The sequence below is a fragment of the Mus caroli genome, chromosome 3 (genome assembly GCF_900094665.2).
Source record: "Mus caroli chromosome 3, CAROLI_EIJ_v1.1, whole genome shotgun sequence".
NCBI classification, from domain to species: Eukaryota; Metazoa; Chordata; class Mammalia; order Rodentia; family Muridae; genus Mus; species Mus caroli.
The window spans coordinates 114,938,884-114,958,089 of NC_034572.1; the positions used below are offsets into that span (position 1 = coordinate 114,938,884).

The 19,206-nt window shown below is 47.1% G+C and overlaps 1 protein-coding gene across 1 annotated transcript in view; it reads left to right on the plus strand.

The window, feature by feature from the left end:
* The window catches only part of Cnn3 (calponin 3), a 31,188-nt gene that overhangs the window by 6,803 nt on the left and 5,179 nt on the right, over window positions 1–19,206 (plus strand). Inside the window, exons 2-5 of the mRNA XM_021157955.1 lie at window positions 16,746–16,867; window positions 17,078–17,144; window positions 18,089–18,226; window positions 18,573–18,689. Of these exons, the coding sequence (XP_021013614.1) occupies window positions 16,746–16,867; window positions 17,078–17,144; window positions 18,089–18,226; window positions 18,573–18,689 (444 nt within the window). The remainder of the gene's footprint in view (window positions 1–16,745; window positions 16,868–17,077; window positions 17,145–18,088; window positions 18,227–18,572; window positions 18,690–19,206) is intronic.

Consider the following 19,206-nt stretch of genomic DNA (forward strand, 5'->3'; position numbering starts at 1 on the left):
GTTTTGTTAGGGCTCACTCTTGTAAAAATATAAATATATTTTGCAAATTTAATAAATGAATTCCTCAGCACTTGAAAGGCCTCCTGGTACTGTCAGTGAGTGATAAAGCTCTCAGTGAAGAAAGGGTGCCTGGGTTTGAATCCCGTTCTTTAAAACGACCTGGACTTTGGGCAAGTAACTTCAATGTAACCCTGAGCATTACAAGGTTGGTTCGGGAAATCTCTGACCAGGATCACTCGTGTCGAGTGTTCAGAAAAATGCCTGGAGCCCAAAGCTCACACAGTACAGATGTTGGCCATTTTGCTGACTAGCCAAGCATTTTACTGGCTGCTTAGGGTCAGTTCTGTCTTGGAGATGTTGATACTGTCTCCCAAGGCTGAGCTTTCCTTTGTCTCTGAGGCTTCTGGTAGGAAGTGGGCCAGAACGCCAAGCTTCCCTTTCATCAAGCCTCCCTTTGCCCTTTTCATCAGGAATGTGGTGGGTCCCTGGATCTTTGTCCAGAACTTCCTGTAGCATCCTGATGATGCCTTCTCCCCATCGCCCCCCACAGAGGGCCCCAGACCGCTGCTCCTTTCTGGCCCAGTTTTGCCTGTGAGGGAAGGGGAGAGTATCTGCATCTTCCTTCTGAGCAGGACCTGGGAAGCTGTAGGGAGTGGGCGTGCCTCTTGGGTGGAGCATCTACAGTGGGAAGGAAGGCCAGCGAACTGGGAGCTAGAATGTAGCAAGAAGCAACCCTTCCCCGGCCCTCCGTGCTCCTTACACCCAGCTCAGCCAGTGCGTAGGGACTGAGCCTCACTGTTGTACTTTTCTCCCTCTCTTGCTTCATGTGGGAGGAAATCCGAGAGAAAAAAAATAATTAATACCATGTGTAGCAGCTCTCTTACTGTTGGTTAGTTCAGGCATATGATTCTACTTAAGAAGCCGCAGCAAGCCAAAGGCCGTAGATCAGCTGGTAGGCTGCTTGCCTAGTGTACACAAAGCCCCGGGTTCAATCATAGCACTGCATAAACCCAGCATGGTCACACGAGCCTGTAATCCTAGCATTTGGGAGGTGCGGGCGGGAAGATCAAGAGTTCAAGGCCATCCTGAGTTTGAGGACAGCTTGAGCCACGTGTGAGAGACCTTGTCGGAAAAAGTGGGGATGGGGAGGATAAATTCAGTGCTTGCTTTGAGGTCCCAAGTTTGATCCCCAAAAAACCGATGGGAGAAAGGAACAACTGGATATGTTAGAAAACGCTTGTAATCTCAGCACTGAGGAAGCAGAGCCGGGCAGATAGAGGTCTGGAGATCACTGGCCAGGTTGCTTAGCCTACTTGGCAAGTCTCAGTGCAGTGAGAGGCCCTTTTAGGGGGACAGGGGAGGGTAGATGATGCTTGAGAAATGACATCCCAAGATGCCCTCTGCCTTCCACACATAGGCACACTCCCCCACCCCCAAAGGAAAAGCAGCAGCAACCACTTTATGTATCCTGTCATGTGTAGAAATTGTACACGATCCTCATAAGCTTTCTGGACTCCATGGCCATTAGCAGCATCCCTCAGGGTGTTGTGAGGTGGTGGGCCTGGACAATTGCTGTGGGATTTCCCTCTGTTTCCGCAGAGAACCTGGATGCTGTATTAGGAATGAGCCCTCATGCTGCCCACCCAGACATACACCTTGCTTGCTAGATTTTCATCTCTAGTTTTTCTCATCCTCTCCTGGCTTGATCCCCTTACTCTTTCCTTCTTCTTCTGAGTGGCCAGAGATTCTGTTTTAGACGTTTGCCTGTAGTTAATTTTTTTTTTTTTAATAGTACCATTCAAAACACCCATGGCAAGGGTCTAACTTTCCGGCCACTAGAATAGTTTTCCATCTGAGCTATCTTTGTGAAATATCTTTGTGTGAACTTTTGAACCAATGCTGGCACTGTCCCTTGAGACTGCAGCTTCCCCAGGCTGTTGGAAGCAGAGCTCTCAGCTGGCAGCAGGCTCTGGTGTATCCGCGTGATACAGTGACACTGAGGGATAGGGAGGTGGGTGGGTCTTCTGTATTGCCCAGATTAATCTCTTTAACTACTGGGCCCAAGCACCCCCCTTTCCTCCACTCTCCTCAGTGGCTTGGGAGTCCAGGCATACTCTATCCTCGTCTCTTGCTGCTTTGAGAGGAACTAGCTACAACCTGGATAGGAAGGGAAGCCGAAAGGGCTTAGACTCTGGGCAGACCTGGGGCCTAGCTTCCCACTCGGCACCCTGTCTTTGGATGTGTCCTGCGCTTTCTCCCTTGCTGACGAGAAGCTTTCTAACTCTTTAATCTTTGCTCGGTGAATGAAATAATTGTGAGGAATAGGAACGGTGCCAAGCTGTAAGAGCAAAGTAGTGAAAGAACCCTGTATCCCGCTCCCCCGTCTCCATGGCTCCTCACCTCCCGTGCCACTCAGATACTCTGGAGGCTGAACTCTGGTCGGTTGTATGGACTTCTGCGATTCATTCCCTGCTTCCATCCTGGGAAAGTTCTTTTAAAGATGCTTCTGTGGGAAAGCGTGTAGCTCAGGACACAGTACTCATATGTATAGTAAGTATTAAGCAGTTCTCATTTTATAAAGAAGTCAATCATCTTATCTGATGATGTGAAACAGGGAAAGCCCCCCTCCCCCTTTTTTAATTTAAATCAATTGAAAGCCAGTATTTCAAATGTAGAGAATGAAGGATTAGGAATTCAAGGATATCTATGGCTACATAATAAGTTTCAAGGCCAATCTGGGCTACGTGAGACCCTGTCCTGAGAAACCAGACAACGGGGGCTGGGGAATGGCTCATTGGTAAAGAGTGATTGCTGTCCTGAAGTCTGGAGCTCGGGATCGTCTTAGTCCCCATGTGACAATGCCTGACTGTAACCCCAGCACGAGGAAGGCAGATGCAGAAGCAGCTCTGTGGCATGCTGGGTCCAAGTTCAGAGAGAGACCCTGCCTCAAAGGAATAGGTGGCAAGTGATAGAGAGGGCACCCGATGCCCTTTCTCCTGCCTGATCACTGTGTACATATACCCACTCTTGGACCATCCATACCTAAATAAATAAAGCTCAAAAGAAATACAGCCAGACAAGCAACAACCAGCCAACCAAAGCTGCAGGAGTGCCCTGCTGGGGATCAGGGCACAAGCTTTAATTCTTTATTATCGTACGGTGAGTCACCAACATCTGTAATCTCTGTTTGACTATTCCTCCTTCTAGGCTTGGGACCCAACAGTGGGCAGGGGTGAGGACGCTTCCTCTAGAAACTATTTGATAAATAATAATTTAATCTCAAAGTAATACTTAGGCGGCATCAGAATGGTCCCATATTAAATGGCCATCAAATGGTATCAGCTAATTAACTGTAATGATGTGTAGCCAGCCCTCTGTGGCTGTGAACTTCACATCTGTGGCATCAAATAACCCCGGATGGAAAGTGAACCCCAAAATGTTTGCATCTGGAATGAACGTGTACACCAACTTTGCCACCTATTGTCTAAACAGTATAGGAGAGCAACATCTATAAAGCATCTGCACTCCTATTGGGCAATATAAGTGATCTAAGATGATGTTTAAATGGATAGTAGGGGGTTGGAGGTCTATTTAGTGTGTTGGTAGAGTGCCCAATTAGCAGGCAGGAAGCCCTGTGAGCCCTCTCCAGTACTACACATTTAAAAAGTCATAGAAGGATGTGGTAATTACGGGCAAGTACTATTTAAAACGCCATTTTAGGTAAGGGGCCTAAGCATTGGGTATTTTGATATTTGTGGCTGGGAAGGAATGCCCTGGGTTTAGTCTCTGTGGCTACAGAGGGACAGCTGCTGACTGTGAAGAGCCTTCCAGTGTCTTGATGGGAAAGGCCAACAAAGTATAGAAGAAGAAGGGGGACGTTCAGGGAGTTCCTGCCGTGTTCATGAATGTTGATTCTCAGCTGCCCTGGGATATGAGAGCCACTAAGGATCTCCCGTTTGCAGCAGAGGAAGGAAGTTTGGCATGAATGCAGATACCACAGACCTCTGCTTTAGTTAAGGGGCAAAGAAGAAAGGTAGGGAGCCTGGAGAGGGCAGGCCAGGGTAAGGAATCCCAGGACAGGCTACGGAGGAGGAGGAAGAAGAGGAGGAGGAGTGGAAGGAGTGGAGGAGGAGGGCTGGAGACAGGCCTAGATTGGGCTGCTGAGTCTCACTGCTAACCATTTGAGGGACTGAGTGAGGTGGAGTGTTTTCTCCAACAGGTAGGAGCACAGAGAGAGGAAGTGAGAGGGCTGGCTGGACATGAAAGAGGCTGGCGTCAGGGTCGCTCAGTAGTTTAGCTTGTTTCAGTTAACATGGGAGCCTGCGGTCATCGAAGGGCTAGTGAGAGAGAGGCTGGGGACAGAGTGGGGCTGAGGGTTAGAGAGGTGGGAAGAAAGTGGGGGACCCTAAAACATAGAGGTGATGTGGACTGCAGTAGCCAGCAGTGTTGTTGTTCTTAGGTGGAATGGGGTGTCACTTTGGCCTTGGCCTGGCCTGGCCTGGCCTGGCGCTTCTGAGCTGGCAGCATAGGCCACAGGGAGTGAAGGTGGTCTGGCCAGTGTGTGGAATACACTGCTCTCTGGCTCAGCCAAGTCCTGCTGGGCCCCTTTGCTGTCTGGGGAGATTTTCCCTCCACCCATTCCTCTGGCCCTTGACCTGGAGGGGAGGGGAAGTCGGATTTCCTTTTTGGGTTCTGTGCCTGTGTGTCTGTCACATCACCTCTGGGGGACCTTTGTTCTAGGATAAGGACACTGATCGATGCTCCAGTTCACGAGGACTGACTCTGTTCCTCTTGGGTGTCTTCGCACTGTGTGACAGTCACCTACAATGTGAGTTGTCTTTACTGTTCATAGGGATGTCCTGGAGCCTCTAGTCAGATCCTAGCTGGAAGGAGGGGGCTGTGTTCAAGGTGTTTGGTTTTTGTTTTGTGAAGAAACTGAGTCTTATTTTCCTCCTTTGCTGTGGTGAGCGAGACACTTTAACTCCAGTGTGCATCTAACCTGTCCATAGTAGCATCTGTGCAAGTCATGGTGGCACGCACATTTATTATTCTTCAATTATCATATTAAAAGAAAAAAGAGCTGGACGCTGTGGCTCACGCACGCCTTTAATCCCAGCACTTGGGAGGCAGAGGCAGGTGGATCTCTGAGTTCAAGGACAACTTGGTCTACAAAACAAGTCCAGGACAGCCAGACGCACGCCTTTAATCCCAGCACTTGGGAGGCAGAGGCAGGTGGATCTCTGAGTTCAAGGACAACTTGGTCTACAAAACAAGTCCAGGACAGCCAGACGCACGCCTTTAATCCCAGCACTTGGGAGGCAGAGGCAGGTGGATCTCTGAGTTCAAGGACAACTTGGTCTACAAAACAAGTCCAGGACAGCCAGGGCTTATTAACTTAGGGTTTCTAGCAAGTCCTTACACAGCTTGGGTCTGGAGACCCTGGCTAGGGTCTGATGTGAGAATGAAGAAAGGACAAACACACATACAGAAAAGCTGGGATGGGGTGTACTAGGCTCTGTGATGGAGAAACCACAGGAGCTTGGAAGCTCGGTGTGTTTGGTCTGTGCAGTTAAATAGAGAGGTGGGGTTATTGCATGCAGTTGAATGGAGAAAAAGGGGTATATGACAATAAAGGAGGTATGGGTTTTTGTTTTGTTTTGCTTTTTACAGTCCAGTCATTACCCACCTCCCAGTCCGGCCTCCCACAGTTCCTCATCCCATTCATTCTCCCCCTTGTCTCCAAGAGGATGTTCCCCCACACCTCCAGCCAAGCCTCCCTACTCCCTGGGGCTTCAAGTCTCTCAAGGATTAGGCACAGTCTTCTCCCACTGAGGGCAGACCAGGCAGTCCTTTGCTCTCTATGTGTCAAGGGTCTTGGACCAGCTGGTGTATGCTACCTGGTTGGTGGCTCAGTGTCTGAGAGATCTCAGGGGTCCAGGGTAGTTGAGACCCTGGTTTTCCTATGGGGTCACCCTCCTTCTCAGCTTCTTCCAGCCTTTTCCTAGTTCAACCACAGGGGCCCCTGACTTCAGTCCTTTGCTTGGGTGTAAGTATCTGTGTCTGTCTCAGTCAGCTGCTAGTTGGGCCTCTCAGAGGGCAGCCATGCTAGGCTCCCGTCTGCACACCATAGCATCAGTAATAGTGTCAGGCCTTGGAGAGGAAGCATGGTTTGTAAAGATGGTTGGGTGGAGCAGTCTCTGTCGGGGAGCCTCCTCAGGTTGTAAATGTGGGACAGGGAAGCTATACTGCACACACACACACACACACACACACACACACTCACACTCACACTCACACTCATTTGCACTCAGGCCAGGAAAAGGCTTTGCGTCTGAGTTTCACCTGGCTATGTCATGTCAACAGCACACTGCCACTCCAGGCTTGAGGTGCTCCCTAAAGGTCACTTCCCATTGCCATTTCGTGAGGCACAGGGGAGCTTTTTTTTAAAGAGGGAAACGGGAAATTCCATCCTGTTATTTATTTAGTGGGAACTTGACGTCCTCTCATTTTCATGGAGGGAGAACGCAGAGCCTTCTTGCACATGCAATGCGTTTGCGTGCGTCCCTGGCCAGCTTGTAACCTGCCTTTAGATTTTAGTAAGTCAAGATCTGCAGCTGGGTTTGTTGGGCTGTCATTGTCAAATGGACAACACAATGCCATTGTAAGAAAGGTACTCACAGTCGGAGATATCAGATCCAGGTCCCCAGGCAGAGTTCCATGTTAGGGCTGACTGAAGTGCTGCTATTTGCCTCCAACCTGTTGCGGTCTAGTTCAGTAGCAGATAATGGAACCATGTGACTAATGGGAACTCATGGGTGACAGAATGTTCACCTGGGAGGAGGGCTTCCGACGTCCCAGTCACCCCGGAGCTCCCAGGGCTTTGCTCTTGGAACTGTAATGAAGCTTCCGAGGCTTCCTCAAATCACAGTTGATCTCGACAGACGTTTGAGATGAATACTTGTCCCAAAACTGTAGAAGGTGCTCACATCAACTTCTCACAGCTCACGTCGACTTTATCGCTGCCCGTGTAGGCTCAAAGGTGGCTCCAGTCCCGAATCTGGACAGCAGCGAGGAGCTGACAGCGTTAGGTGCTGTGAAAGGGTGCAGGTGTGTTCCAGCCCTGGGGACAGAGAAAATGCAAATCTGAGAAGCAGCCTGGTTGACATCCAGTAGGGCTTCAGCGGGGACCTTCTTTCAGTAAAATCTCTGTCCATCTCTCAGATTGACAAGGAAGCCTGTTTATCAGAGAGCATCTTTTCCAGCCGGCCTTCTGGCCAGTGGGCTTTCTGCTTCTGCTTAATTGACACTAACAGGGGTTTTTCCATTTGGCTTTCAGTCCATTTCCTTAGGTCTCCTGTGTATTTATCCCTAACCTCCACGTGCCTCAGAATAAGCTGGCTTTCTCTCCTATAAACTTTCAGTTAACGTTGAGATTATAGCTGACCTCTCTCATAAACTTCCAGCCCCCTCCTAGAGTGCGTATAGTCACTCTTGGCTGCCCAGTTTTTCACAATAGGCTGTGTATGATTGATTGAACACTCATTCATTCATTCATTGAGACAGGCTAGGTTCCAATTTATAATCCTTCTGCCTCTGTCCAAGTGTTGGGCTATAAACATGGGCCACTATGCTTAGCTGTATCCTATTTCTTTAATCCTTTTACCACTCGGTTAGATCTTTCTAGAGACTGACGTCAGTTTGTCATCCTCTCTTAGGATACATCTGGATTACAGTACTGTGATACATGTGGTCCAACCAGGGTACCAGTGGAATGGTTACCCAATATTCTGTATTTGATTCTAAACTCTACATCCAGTTTCAGTCAGGATGATAATCTGGCAATGAAGAAAAGGCATCTATCTCTGTAGACAAGAGTCTAGACCAGTGGTTCTCAACCTGCGGGTCACGACCCATAGGAGTCACATATCAGGTCTTTACATATGATTCATAACAGTAGCAAAATTACAGTTATGAAGCAGCAACAAAGCAATTTTATGGTTGGGGTTTCACCACACATGAGGAACTGTATTAAAGGGTTGCAGCATTAGCAAGGTCAAGAACCACTGCTCTAGACAGTACTTCGGCAAATGGATTTTGGCTTCTGTTGAGTTAGCTGATAATAAGTGTAGACGGTTTGATAGTTCACCTCCTCTCTTCACACCTGTTTCTTGTGAGCAGTCCCTTCCTTGGGTATCGCCTGAGGCTGTGGTGATCCAGACAAACAATAATTATATCTCTACACAAAGAGAACATTAGTCTAACTCAGCTCACTGAGGAAGCACTGTTTTCGCTCTAGACCTCTGGGGCAGGGTTTCAGAGATATATTGAATGATTTGCCTATTGTACAAAGTGAGATCTTTCTGACTCCCAGTTTAAGTTTTCTAAGCACGCCATGGTTTTTGGATCACACATTACCTGAGCAGAAGAGCACTGAGACCCGGTGACCGCTCCTGGCCGACCTTCTTCCAGGTATTCTGTAGACAGCGTCCTGAGTGGGCCATCTAAGATTACTAGATTGGCCGGTCAAGGAGAAGTGACGCACGCCCGTGATAACGCAGCAGCACTCGGGTGCAGGCGTCTCTCAGTCACAAGCGAGATCTTTAAATCTGAGGCTGCTGATGTGACCCCGAGATGAAGGTCACTGTCTGGACTGTTGTACCATGTGTGAAGTTCCGAGCCACAGATGAAGTGCCTGTTTTACGTCAAGGAAGGAGACCTGGGCAGCTCTTCTTAGAACGTGACTTCTGCCAGGTGCTTGCTCGCTCTCACCGGACGTCCCCCATCCCCTCCAGGACAGCCATCCTCTCTTCCCAGTAATACATACACTTGTTTTTGGAGTAGAAAGTGGGCCGACTCTGCCTCCAGGATTTCATTATTCACTGAGTGAGATGTTTCTTTCAGTCCTTATTAACTGAAGTGTTTGAAGCCAGCCTCCATTTAAGGGGTCCCACTTTCAAAATCTACTTCTCCTAAGTATGTGTGTTCTGCACCTGAGAATCTAAAGATCATTTCCCTAGACAGAGGCTGAAGTGTGTTTTCCTTCTGTCTGTTGTGCTGCTTGGCTTAGGCACTAGATTGGTTCCTCTTGGTATTTTTAAAGCTTTAGCTTCTTGCTGATTTCACAGTCCGTGTACATCACCAAGTCTTAGGGTCCTTGTGTTTATCTGACTGTTAGACTTTGAACCTGGCTAGGCTCTGTGGAAAGCTTGGTTATCTCCCCATGGGTGGCGGAATGTGGAGGAAACATTAGGAGATGGGGCTTACTGGAAGGAAGTGACCTCATTGTGGGGAGGTGCTTCCCCTTGGTGGTCTATCCATCCCAGCCCCTTCCTTTGGAACAGTTTCCTCTGTGTCATGTTTCCTACCACGGTGTTCTGGTTCATCACAGGCCCAAAGGCAACAGGGCCAAGCAGCCATGGACCGAAACTATGAACCAAAATAATTTTGGCTTCAGATATTTTACCTCAACAGCAGGAAACTAACAACATACCTATCTGGGGATGCATTCCCTGGCCTGAAGGTCTGGCTGTACCTTTGAGGGAAAGGCCTACCTTTGAGATGCCCTTTAGACAATCACTGTGTTAACCTGCCACAGATGTGATTGTCCTTGACTTTGGAATTTCTCCAGCAAGCCCACACCATAGAATGACTCTTGGTTTCTATACTACGATCATCTAGGGCAGGGTCTGCCTTTGAAGTGTGCTTCCTAGCCACAGAACACAGAAAAGGAGACTGAAGAAGCTGAAAGAAGAACCCGGAGATCACGTGGCAGATGCTGGGTGTTGTTGTTGTTGTTTTGTTTTATTTTGTTTTTGTTACTGGTCTATCATTTTGAGGAGAGACCGTGTCCTAGGCAACTCATAAAATAAAACCATTAATTGGGGGCTTGCTTCTAGTTTTAGAGCTAGTTCATGATCATCATGGTGAGGATACAGCTATGGTCCTGGAGCAGTGGCTGACCTGTCCATCCTAATCCACAGGCAGTGGGCAGAGACTGAGAGAGACAGGGTGACATGGGCTTTTAAAACCTCAAAGCCCACTCTCAGTGACACACACCTCCAGCAGCAAGGCCACACCTCCTGATCTTTCTCAAACATGAGCCTTTGGGAGCTTACTCATGTAAACCACCCCGGATACTCACAGGAGTGTGATTTTTAGGTAGTTAGTTGGGGCTATGCCGAGTCATCTGAGCGGCTCAAAAACAGCCCCAGGAGAATTCAAGCATGGCTGAAAATTGGGAGACTGTTATCAGCACCACAGACAATGACCTGCAATATTGCTTCTGGGTTTTATTTATTGCAATGTGATGATTTCTTGTAAAAAGGAATATTGATTGGTTCCCTATACTCATGGCCTAGGCACCTGCTGATTCAATCAGCCACAACAAAAATGTCATGAGAGAAATTGTGTGTTTGGCAAGCATGTATTTTCATTGTCATTCCCGAAACTCTATATACCAGCACACGGACACACAGCATTTACATTGTAGTGGGCGTGGTAATAGTCAACAGGTGATTTAAAGTATGCAGGAGATGCATGGACTGTGTGTAAAGGCTGTGCTATCTTATGTAAGGCTCTCCTATAGTCGCTAGGGATTTTGGTGTCTGAGGTCCTGACTCAGAGCCCTATGGCTGATTCAGGAGTAAAGTGCCCTTCACTCTTCAGTAGACTCAGCAGCGGTGTGCCTGGACTGTGTGGCCTTCAGGCAGCTCTTTTTCCATGACAGCGAGCCCTCTGCATTCAGGTGTGCCAGCTGCTTCTTGTTGAATGCTTGCTGCTTACCCCAAAACAGCTCCGGGGTGGTTTCTAGTCCATCGCTGAGATGTCTTTGAAACCTTTTGTTCTCCCTATTGAAGACTTCCAGTGAAAAACCAGCCTGCTCTGGGCTGCCTCTTAGCAGCTGGCAGGCTTCTTATCTGATGTAGTGTCTTCTTCTTTTTACTCTGAGGAAGCATGGCCCTCAGGGCTTGTGGTTTTGATGAGAATCTTTTTCCTGTGTTTTAGTTTTATTTGACAGAGGATAACACTTATTTTGAGGAAGGGGGTGAGGTTGGGAGGGGCGATGAAGAGAGATTTATGTATTATAGTTCACCTGGCATTTCTTACCCTGTCTGTCACTGTCACTTGATCCTCGTAACCTTCCTCCTAATGTCTCCCATTTCTGCCAGGTTTAGTACCAAGAAATGAAGCTGTCGAGTGGGCCGAGCTTTGAAGAGTCCTAAGTGTGTCGCCCACAAGACCCTCTCTCTGCCCTTGTCACCCCATGTGTGTGCTCTATATACCTACATACTGTAACTTTTGTAAACAGTACTGTTGTAGAGTCTGAAGCTAGGATTAAAGATGAGCCACACAGGATTGGCCTGCACTCGAGGGATGAACAACTCCAGAGGCTCTCGGAGTTGCCCAACCAGAGAGCCGGGCTGGCAGATGGTAGAGGCTCCACAGAGAGGAGAGACACTCAGGCCGGTGACTCAATTTGTTGCCCTTGAGTTGGGTTCTCAGTACTGAAGGAAGGACGGACAGACAGCTGATGTTCAAGAAGAGTGAGAGCAGACTGGACATTGGCTGGTAGAGGAGGGTGGTTGACCCAGTTAACCCCAAAAGCCTTTTCCCCGTCTTCATCCTTAACCTGTTTGTGGGAAGGTGCTGTCAAGCGTCTGAGGAGGCTCCATTGACTGTGGCCAGGCATGGTTCTCCTCACCTCTGTGGTCTTCACTTCTTTCTTCTGTTCTGTTCTGTTCTGTTCTGTTTTATTGAGATTAGATTTTCTTTGTGTAACTCTGGGTATTGTGGAACTTACTGTGTAGACCAGGCTGGCCTGGAACTCACAGAGATCCACCTGCCTCTGCCTCCCTAATGCTGGTATTAAAGGCGTGCACCATTACACCTGCTCCTCCCCTCCCTCCCTCCCCCCCTTCTTCTTTAATAATTTATTTAGTATATCTGTATGAGGGTGTTGGAGCCCTGGAACATGAGTTACAGACAGTCGCAAGCTTCCATGTGGGTGCTGGGAGCTGGACCAGGGTCCTCTGGAAGAGCAGCAGCCAGTGCTCTTAACCGCTGAGTCCACTCCAGCCCCTGGCTTCACTTTTTATGTGTATTTATTTGTACCACCTTTTTGTCCATTCATGTATTAGTTCTGCTTTCGGCTTTGGATTTATTTCCCAGTGGTTCTGGAGTCCACACTTCCAACCTTAGTGTGTATAAAAGGTTCCTTTCCCCTGTGTCTTGTCATATGTCATCAGTTGTTTTCTGGGTGGCAGCTACTCTAACTGGAGTGATGTGGGATTTCAAAGCACTTTTCATTGGGTCTCCCTAATGTCTGAGGTTGTTGAGACCTTGACCGTTTGTATTTCTCTTGAGACCTGTTTCCTGGCCTGTTTATAGATTGGATGATGTTCGATGTTTCACTTATTTGAAGTTCTTCATATATTCAATTTATATGGTGTAGATATTAATATCCTTAACTGTAACTTTTTTTGAGACTGTCTCACTAGATAGCCCTGGCCTAGAACTCTCCAGGTTGCCCTTGAAATCAGAGGACCCACTTTCAAGTGCTGGGCCTAAAGGCATGCACCAGCACACCTGACCTAGCAAAGGTTTTTTTCCTCCTTTCTGTAGGCTGTATCTTTATTCTAACATTAGGGTTATTGGGTTTTTTGGGTTGTTTTAGTTTGACTTTTTATTTTTGCTTTGCTATAAGGAAGAAAATGTCATTTCAGCCTATGTTCAAAAATTAATAAAGCTTTTAAGTTAACAATAGTGAATAAATTGTATTGGGTAAAGGGTTTTTGTTTTGTTTTTTTCTAATTTATGCTATGCTTTGATCAAATCCATCACCCATCTGCCCACCACTTTCCCTCCCAGCCCCACATGCTTTATTTTTAAACTCAGGAGTCCACTTGGTGCTGTCTGAATGGCATGGGTATAGGGTCACCTGTTAGAGCACGTGGAGCCTCTCCAGGGTCACATCCCTGAAGATGACTCTTTATTTTGCCAGGATCCGTCATTTGCCAGTAACTAGGAGTGGGGCATCATGAATGAAGCCTTCCGTGCTGGTATTTTGGCAAGTCCTGAGCACGTGGGGACACCTCTGAGTTATGCAATAACCCTGTTGTGCCAGGCAACTGCTTTGCTGCGCGTGTCTCCTTACCTTCACTTCTACAACTTACTCTCATTCTGTGCACATTGACCAGTTGTGGGTCTCTGTCCCAAGCGCAAAAAGAAGCATCTCTCTGAGGGTGGGACTGTGCGTTTATCTATGTTATTAGGAACTTAGGGTATTACTGTGTCCATTCAGCAGAGTAAGATTTAGCGGTGGGTTCTTATCTCTGACTTAGGCAGCCGGGGGTTTTGACTTGTCAAGTCATGAGTAACGTTGTGTGGAGTGAGCCTGAAGTCCAGTCAGGGAGGGCTTGGTTAGTCTTACAGCCTCTGTTCTGTTTCACCAGTGGTCATAGCCTGCCAGGCTGGTTGCTTTCAGGGTTGTTTGCTGCTGTTTGCTTTTCTCTCCCAGTAGGAGACTGACTTCCAGTCAGTGCCAGCTTGATTCTTCCATGTTCTATGACTCACCCCATGTCCTATGTTGTGTCTTTAGGGCTTAGCATCAAATTCTAGGGGGTAGCCAAGAAGACTGGCAATAACCTATAATGTCTGGGTGTGTGTGTGTGTGTGTGTGTGTGTGTGTGTGTGGTTTCTATATCAGTAAAAAGAGGTATTTCATACCTGGTGCTCGGCTGTTAAAAATATTCTGTGGTATCTAGGTGAAGCTGTCCCTGTGTTACAGGGCAGTTCCATTTGACCTCTGTACTATCTATAGAAACAAGAGAGACCCTGCCTCAAAACCAATGGGGAAGGAGAGAAACAATTCTGAATTGTTGTCTGACAATACCCCCCCTTACATCATGCATACACACACATACTAATAAAAGATGATTTTTAAAAGCCATCCCCACAGTTCTACAAAGATATCCCCTATAACAGATTCATCTCTATATTTGATAAAGCAAAAGGATATTTTCCACCTGCATCCCACCATGTAGCTCACATTGGCTTTATGTCACCTAACTCCACTTGCCTCTGTCTTCTTGAGCTGGGATCACAACTTCACAACACTTATTTATTTATTTATTTTAGATTTAATTTTTAATGTGTATGAGTGTTTTACCCCAGTATATGGCTGTCACCATGTGTCTGCAGGGTTTTTTTGTTTTGTTTTGTTTTTTTTTGTTTTTTGAGACAGGGTTTCTCTGTATAGCCCTGGCTGTCCTGGAACTCACTCTATAGACCAGGCTGGCCTCAAACTCAGAAATCTGCCTGCCTCTGCCTCCGGATTGCTGGGATTAAAGGTGTGCACCACCACGCCCAGCTATTTTTTTTTTAAGATTTATTAATTTTATGTATATGAGTACCGTAGCTGTCTTCAGACGCACCAGAGGAGTGCATCAGTTCACATTACCAATGGTTGTGAGCCACCATGGGGTTGCTGGGAATTGTACTCAGAACCTCTGGAAGAGCAGCCGGTGGTCTTAACTGCTGAGCCAATCTCTCCAGCCCCGAGTCTGCAGATCTTGATGGTTCTAGTTGTAGACAACTAGAACAAACTTAGTGAACTCAGTCAGTCTTGCTTGAAGTCAGTCTTGCTGCTGTGGAGACAGGAACTGACTGGATCAGAAGTTAGGCTCCTAGTGAAGACAGCTAGGGCGGAGAAGTGTCCTACAGAAATGGACCCGTTTGCTGTGTTGGAGGAGACAGATTATCTGAGTAGGAGAGTAGTTGCTGCTTCCTTCTTGTCCCTCCCAGAGTCGGCACTATCCATACCTCCTCCTTCCCGCTCTCCACTCAGCCCAGAGTGACCTGCGCTGGTATGGAATAAAAGGAGACCTTCCCAAGGACTGAGGGTACAAGAGCAGGGACCTTGCTGCGCACGGGTGCACCTTATACTGTGGTATGAACTCGCCTCCAGGCTGGATTTGATCCGAAACTCTGAAGTGCTGTCTCACAATAGAAACCTATTGGGTTTCCTTTTGTAATCCTGGTTAAGCAAACACACAAACACACAGCTGAAGTAAATTATCCATTATCCATTCCCGTTTCTCTAATTATGGGTAATGGAGTGTGAAGGGGACACAGTAATCCCTGAAATCATGTTTACTTCAGCGGAGCCGCCCCTTGGCGATGGGGGAGGGGAGGCACCTGCCAGCGCCAGCAGCTCTGACACTGTTCCGGGGCTCTCTGAAAGCTTTCATGAGCCTACAAGAGGAGGATGTGACTCTTTCGTTTATTTGACGTGAGAAATGACATCTTTGTTCACCTTGCGGGAAGACATGAAAAGCGGCCATTGTCGTGTCCTGTCTACTGAAGAGGAACCACAGTCAAGTGTGGTCAGTTGAGCTCATTTCTTTTTAAGACTCTGCTGACCTTCATTGTTAGACATAAGCTCGCCAGCTTCTTACCTGTCCACGCTGGCCCTGCTGACCCAAGACCCTCTCTTAGAAAGGACACACATGCAGCCTCAAGCCCTCCTTAGCTGTGCTTGTGTCCTGCCAGGCTAGTTAGACCTGAACTCCAGGGACCTCCCCCTGAGCAATGTAGTGATGTGCCTGGCTCAGTAATTAAGCCTAATTATGTTTTATGGCCAGCAGACATCCCCGCTCTTCATTTCCATTTCTGACAGTTTAGTAATTGATGCCCAAGCTCCTATCTAGCCCTTGGGCTCGGCCTAAGTGTGTCTGCTTGGCATTTTTAACCGTGCTGAATGAAAAGGCAAGAAAGAGTACATGATCTCGCCTCGCTTCCAGCTGCCAGCCCTGGCTGTTCTGGAACTCACTCTGTAGACCAGACTGGCCTCAGTCTCCAAGATCCACTTGCCTCTGCCTACTGAGCTGGGATTAAAGGTGTGCTGCCATGCCGTTTTAAAATATTTGTTCCACTTTTTAAAAAGTTTAGAGTGGCTGGGCAGTGGTGGCACAGCCCTTTAATCCCAGCACTTGGGAAGCAGAGGCAGAGGCAGGCGGATTTCTGAGTTCGAGGCCAGCCTGGTCTTCAGAGTGAGTTCCAGGACAGCCAGGACTACACAGAGAAACCCTGTCTCGAAAAAAACCAAAAGAAAAAAAAGGGGCTGGGGGTTAGGTTTATGGTATTTTTGTGAAATTCAAAGATAGTTTTTTTAAGTCTCGAGAACTGTTTTTAAAAAATGTATGTTTAAAAGTATACGTATTGTGTTTGTGTGCCTGCACACTCACATGCAATGTAATGCAATTGCTGTAATAAAAGGCAGATCCCAGAACTTTGGTAAACTTTTGGAATGGTATGTTCTAGATAGTTGAGATACTGTGTTCAATAGTCCCATCTCTCCCTGTCCTTCTTTGGAATGTGGTGATTCATGACTCAGTCTTTAAAAGTTTAAGGTCCAGCTGATGGCGTATTGCAACACTCTGCTAAATCCTGCCCCTTGCGTCATGCGTGACTGGGACTTCGTCTTGTATTGTTGAATTCTCCCCTTGGTCCCGGCTTCTCTTTTTATGCTCCTTAATGGACACTGCCTTCACTCACAGTCTGTGTGTAGTTACTGCAGCTGCAACAGCTGGTTATAGTCACCAGCAAACTCTCCTGCGTGGTGGGGAGGAGCTACCTGTCAGAGCTAGGGTTTAGTGGACAATGAACGAAAGCAGATGGCGTTGTGAGCCAGTGGTGGGTGTTCCCCATTACTGAGTCCTTCTGAAATCCCGGAACTTGTATTTCAGATCGCATCCAAGTATGACCAGCAGGCCGAGGAAGATCTGCGCAACTGGATAGAAGAGGTGACAGGCCTAGGCATTGGCACCAACTTCCAGCTGGGGCTGAAGGACGGCATCATCCTGTGCGAGTGAGTGGCCCTCCAAGCGAGTGCCCTTTCTTCTCTCCCACTCCTGTCTGCAGGCTTGTGCCTTGATTCTGGTTTCCCCATTTAGAATGCCGACCTTGATATCCTGCCACTGTGTTATTCTTTTCCCTCACTGACATCCAGGGAATCAGCTTAATATTCTGGTCCTTGTTTTTGATCCGTAAAGCTCCATCATTGTAATTTTGTTTTTAGACTCATAAACAAGCTACAGCCAGGCTCTGTGAAGAAAGTCAATGAATCCTCACTAAATTGGCCGCAGGTAATTAATTGTCAGATGGGCAACCTCCTGTCCACCCCTTTCCTCCCTCTTTTCTCTTCCTTCCTTCCTTCCTTCCTTCCTTCCTTCCTTCCTTCCTTCCTTCCTTCCTCCCCTCCTCTCTGTTCCTTCCTTCCCTCTTTCCCTCCCCTCCTCTCCCCTCTTTCCCTCTCTTGCTCCCCTTCCCTTCCTCCCTCCTCTTCCAGTTTTCCCTCCCTTCCCTCCTTTCCTTCTCTTGCTTGAGATAAGGGTTTCACATTGTAGCCCAGGCTAGCTTCACATTCATTCTACACTCCGTGATGGACAGAACTTGGACTCATCCTGCCTCTGCCTCTCTAGGCCTAGAACTACAAGCTACAGTGCACACAAATATCACATGAAAATATCAAATGTCAACCTTTAGCCTGCAAATTCGGGTACACACATAAGCACTCGCGTGCACACACATACAAGCAGACACCCACACCTAACCATGTGCACCACCATACATAAATGCATACTACACACACATATGCACATGGCCAGTTTTGCCCTTGTGGTCCCATGTAGAGTGCTTGCCTAGCATACGTGAAGTCCTGGATTTGATCCCCAGCACAGCATAAATAGGGAGGGGTAGTACTCATCTAATTACATAATAGCACCAGGTCTGGAAGGTGGGGTCTGAGCAAGGGGACCAGAAATCCAAGGTCCTCGTTGGCTCTGTGACCAGTTTTATATAGGTTTGAGCTTCATGAGATTCTGTCTCAAAGCAAGAACAGCAAAAAAGGAAAAACACACACACAAAACGTACTTTCAGAAGACTGTTCTTTTTATAAGCCCTTTTAGAGAATAAGCTGTGTGCTTACTATGTATCGGATAGAGAATCCTCACCAAAAAGCCTCGGTCTGGTGTCTTGTAGCCAATCATCAAGACTGATGAGTCTCAACCCTCATTCTTTCTGTTTACAGCTGGAGAATATCGGCAACTTCATTAAAGCTATCCAGGCTTACGGTATGAAGCCCCATGATATATTTGAAGCAAACGACCTCTTTGAGAATGGCAACATGACCCAGGTTCAGACTACGCTGGTGGCTCTAGCAGGTCTGGTACGTATTCGGTTAGAGAAACTTCCCTGCATACAGGTGATGAATGACATCATTGTTCTCCCAGGGATGCCGAGGGTGGGGAGGGGCCTGTGTCTTCTGTAATTGCTAGCTTTGTGAAAAGGCTGCTGACATCAGCTTGGGCTAGATAGGTTAATTAGAGCCCTCGCATTTCAGAGGGTACAGTGTTATCATTGAATAGACCTAAGTGTGTTTTCTTCCTCTGGTATGACATGAGCTCACCGTCAAGGCTGTCTGTGGACATCATTTCTTCAATGTTTCATCTTCAAAATGCTGGTGGCGGAATCTCTGTGTTCCAGCTCAGGTGGTGAATTGTGTTTCTGTCTAGGCGAAAACAAAAGGATTCCATACAACCATTGACATTGGCGTTAAGTATGCAGAAAAACAAACAAGACGTTTTGATGAAGGCAAATTAAAGGCTGGCCAGAGTGTAATTGGTTTACAGGTAAGTGGTGTGATACTCTTTTTTTTTATATATATTATTATTATTCATCTACAGAGAGTCATTAACTATTGCCACACAAAGTGTTATGCCTCTCATTAGTAAAATATGCATGGAAGTTCCATAATTTAGATTGCTTGGATATATACATGGATTTCACAGTTTTTGTGTATATAAGACCTGTAGGGCAATGGCGCAATGCACCTGTAATCCCAGCATGCAGTAGGCTAAGGTAGGAGGACTGCTTGGCGTTGGAAGCCATCCTGGGCTACATATGAGTTCAAGGCCAGCCTGGTCTACAGAATGAGACCGTGTCTCAACAGGTGAAAATTAAATAATAGGTGTAAGAAAATGATGCTGTTTTAAAAAATATTTCAGTTATGTCACCCAGCTTGACCGTTGTTTGTCTAGGAAATTAAATAGTTTCTAAAGATAACCATATTATTTTTAAAAAGGAAAGAAAATGCACTTTATAAATTCTTAGATGTTATCGACCAAGGGAAGCAATGTATATAAAGAC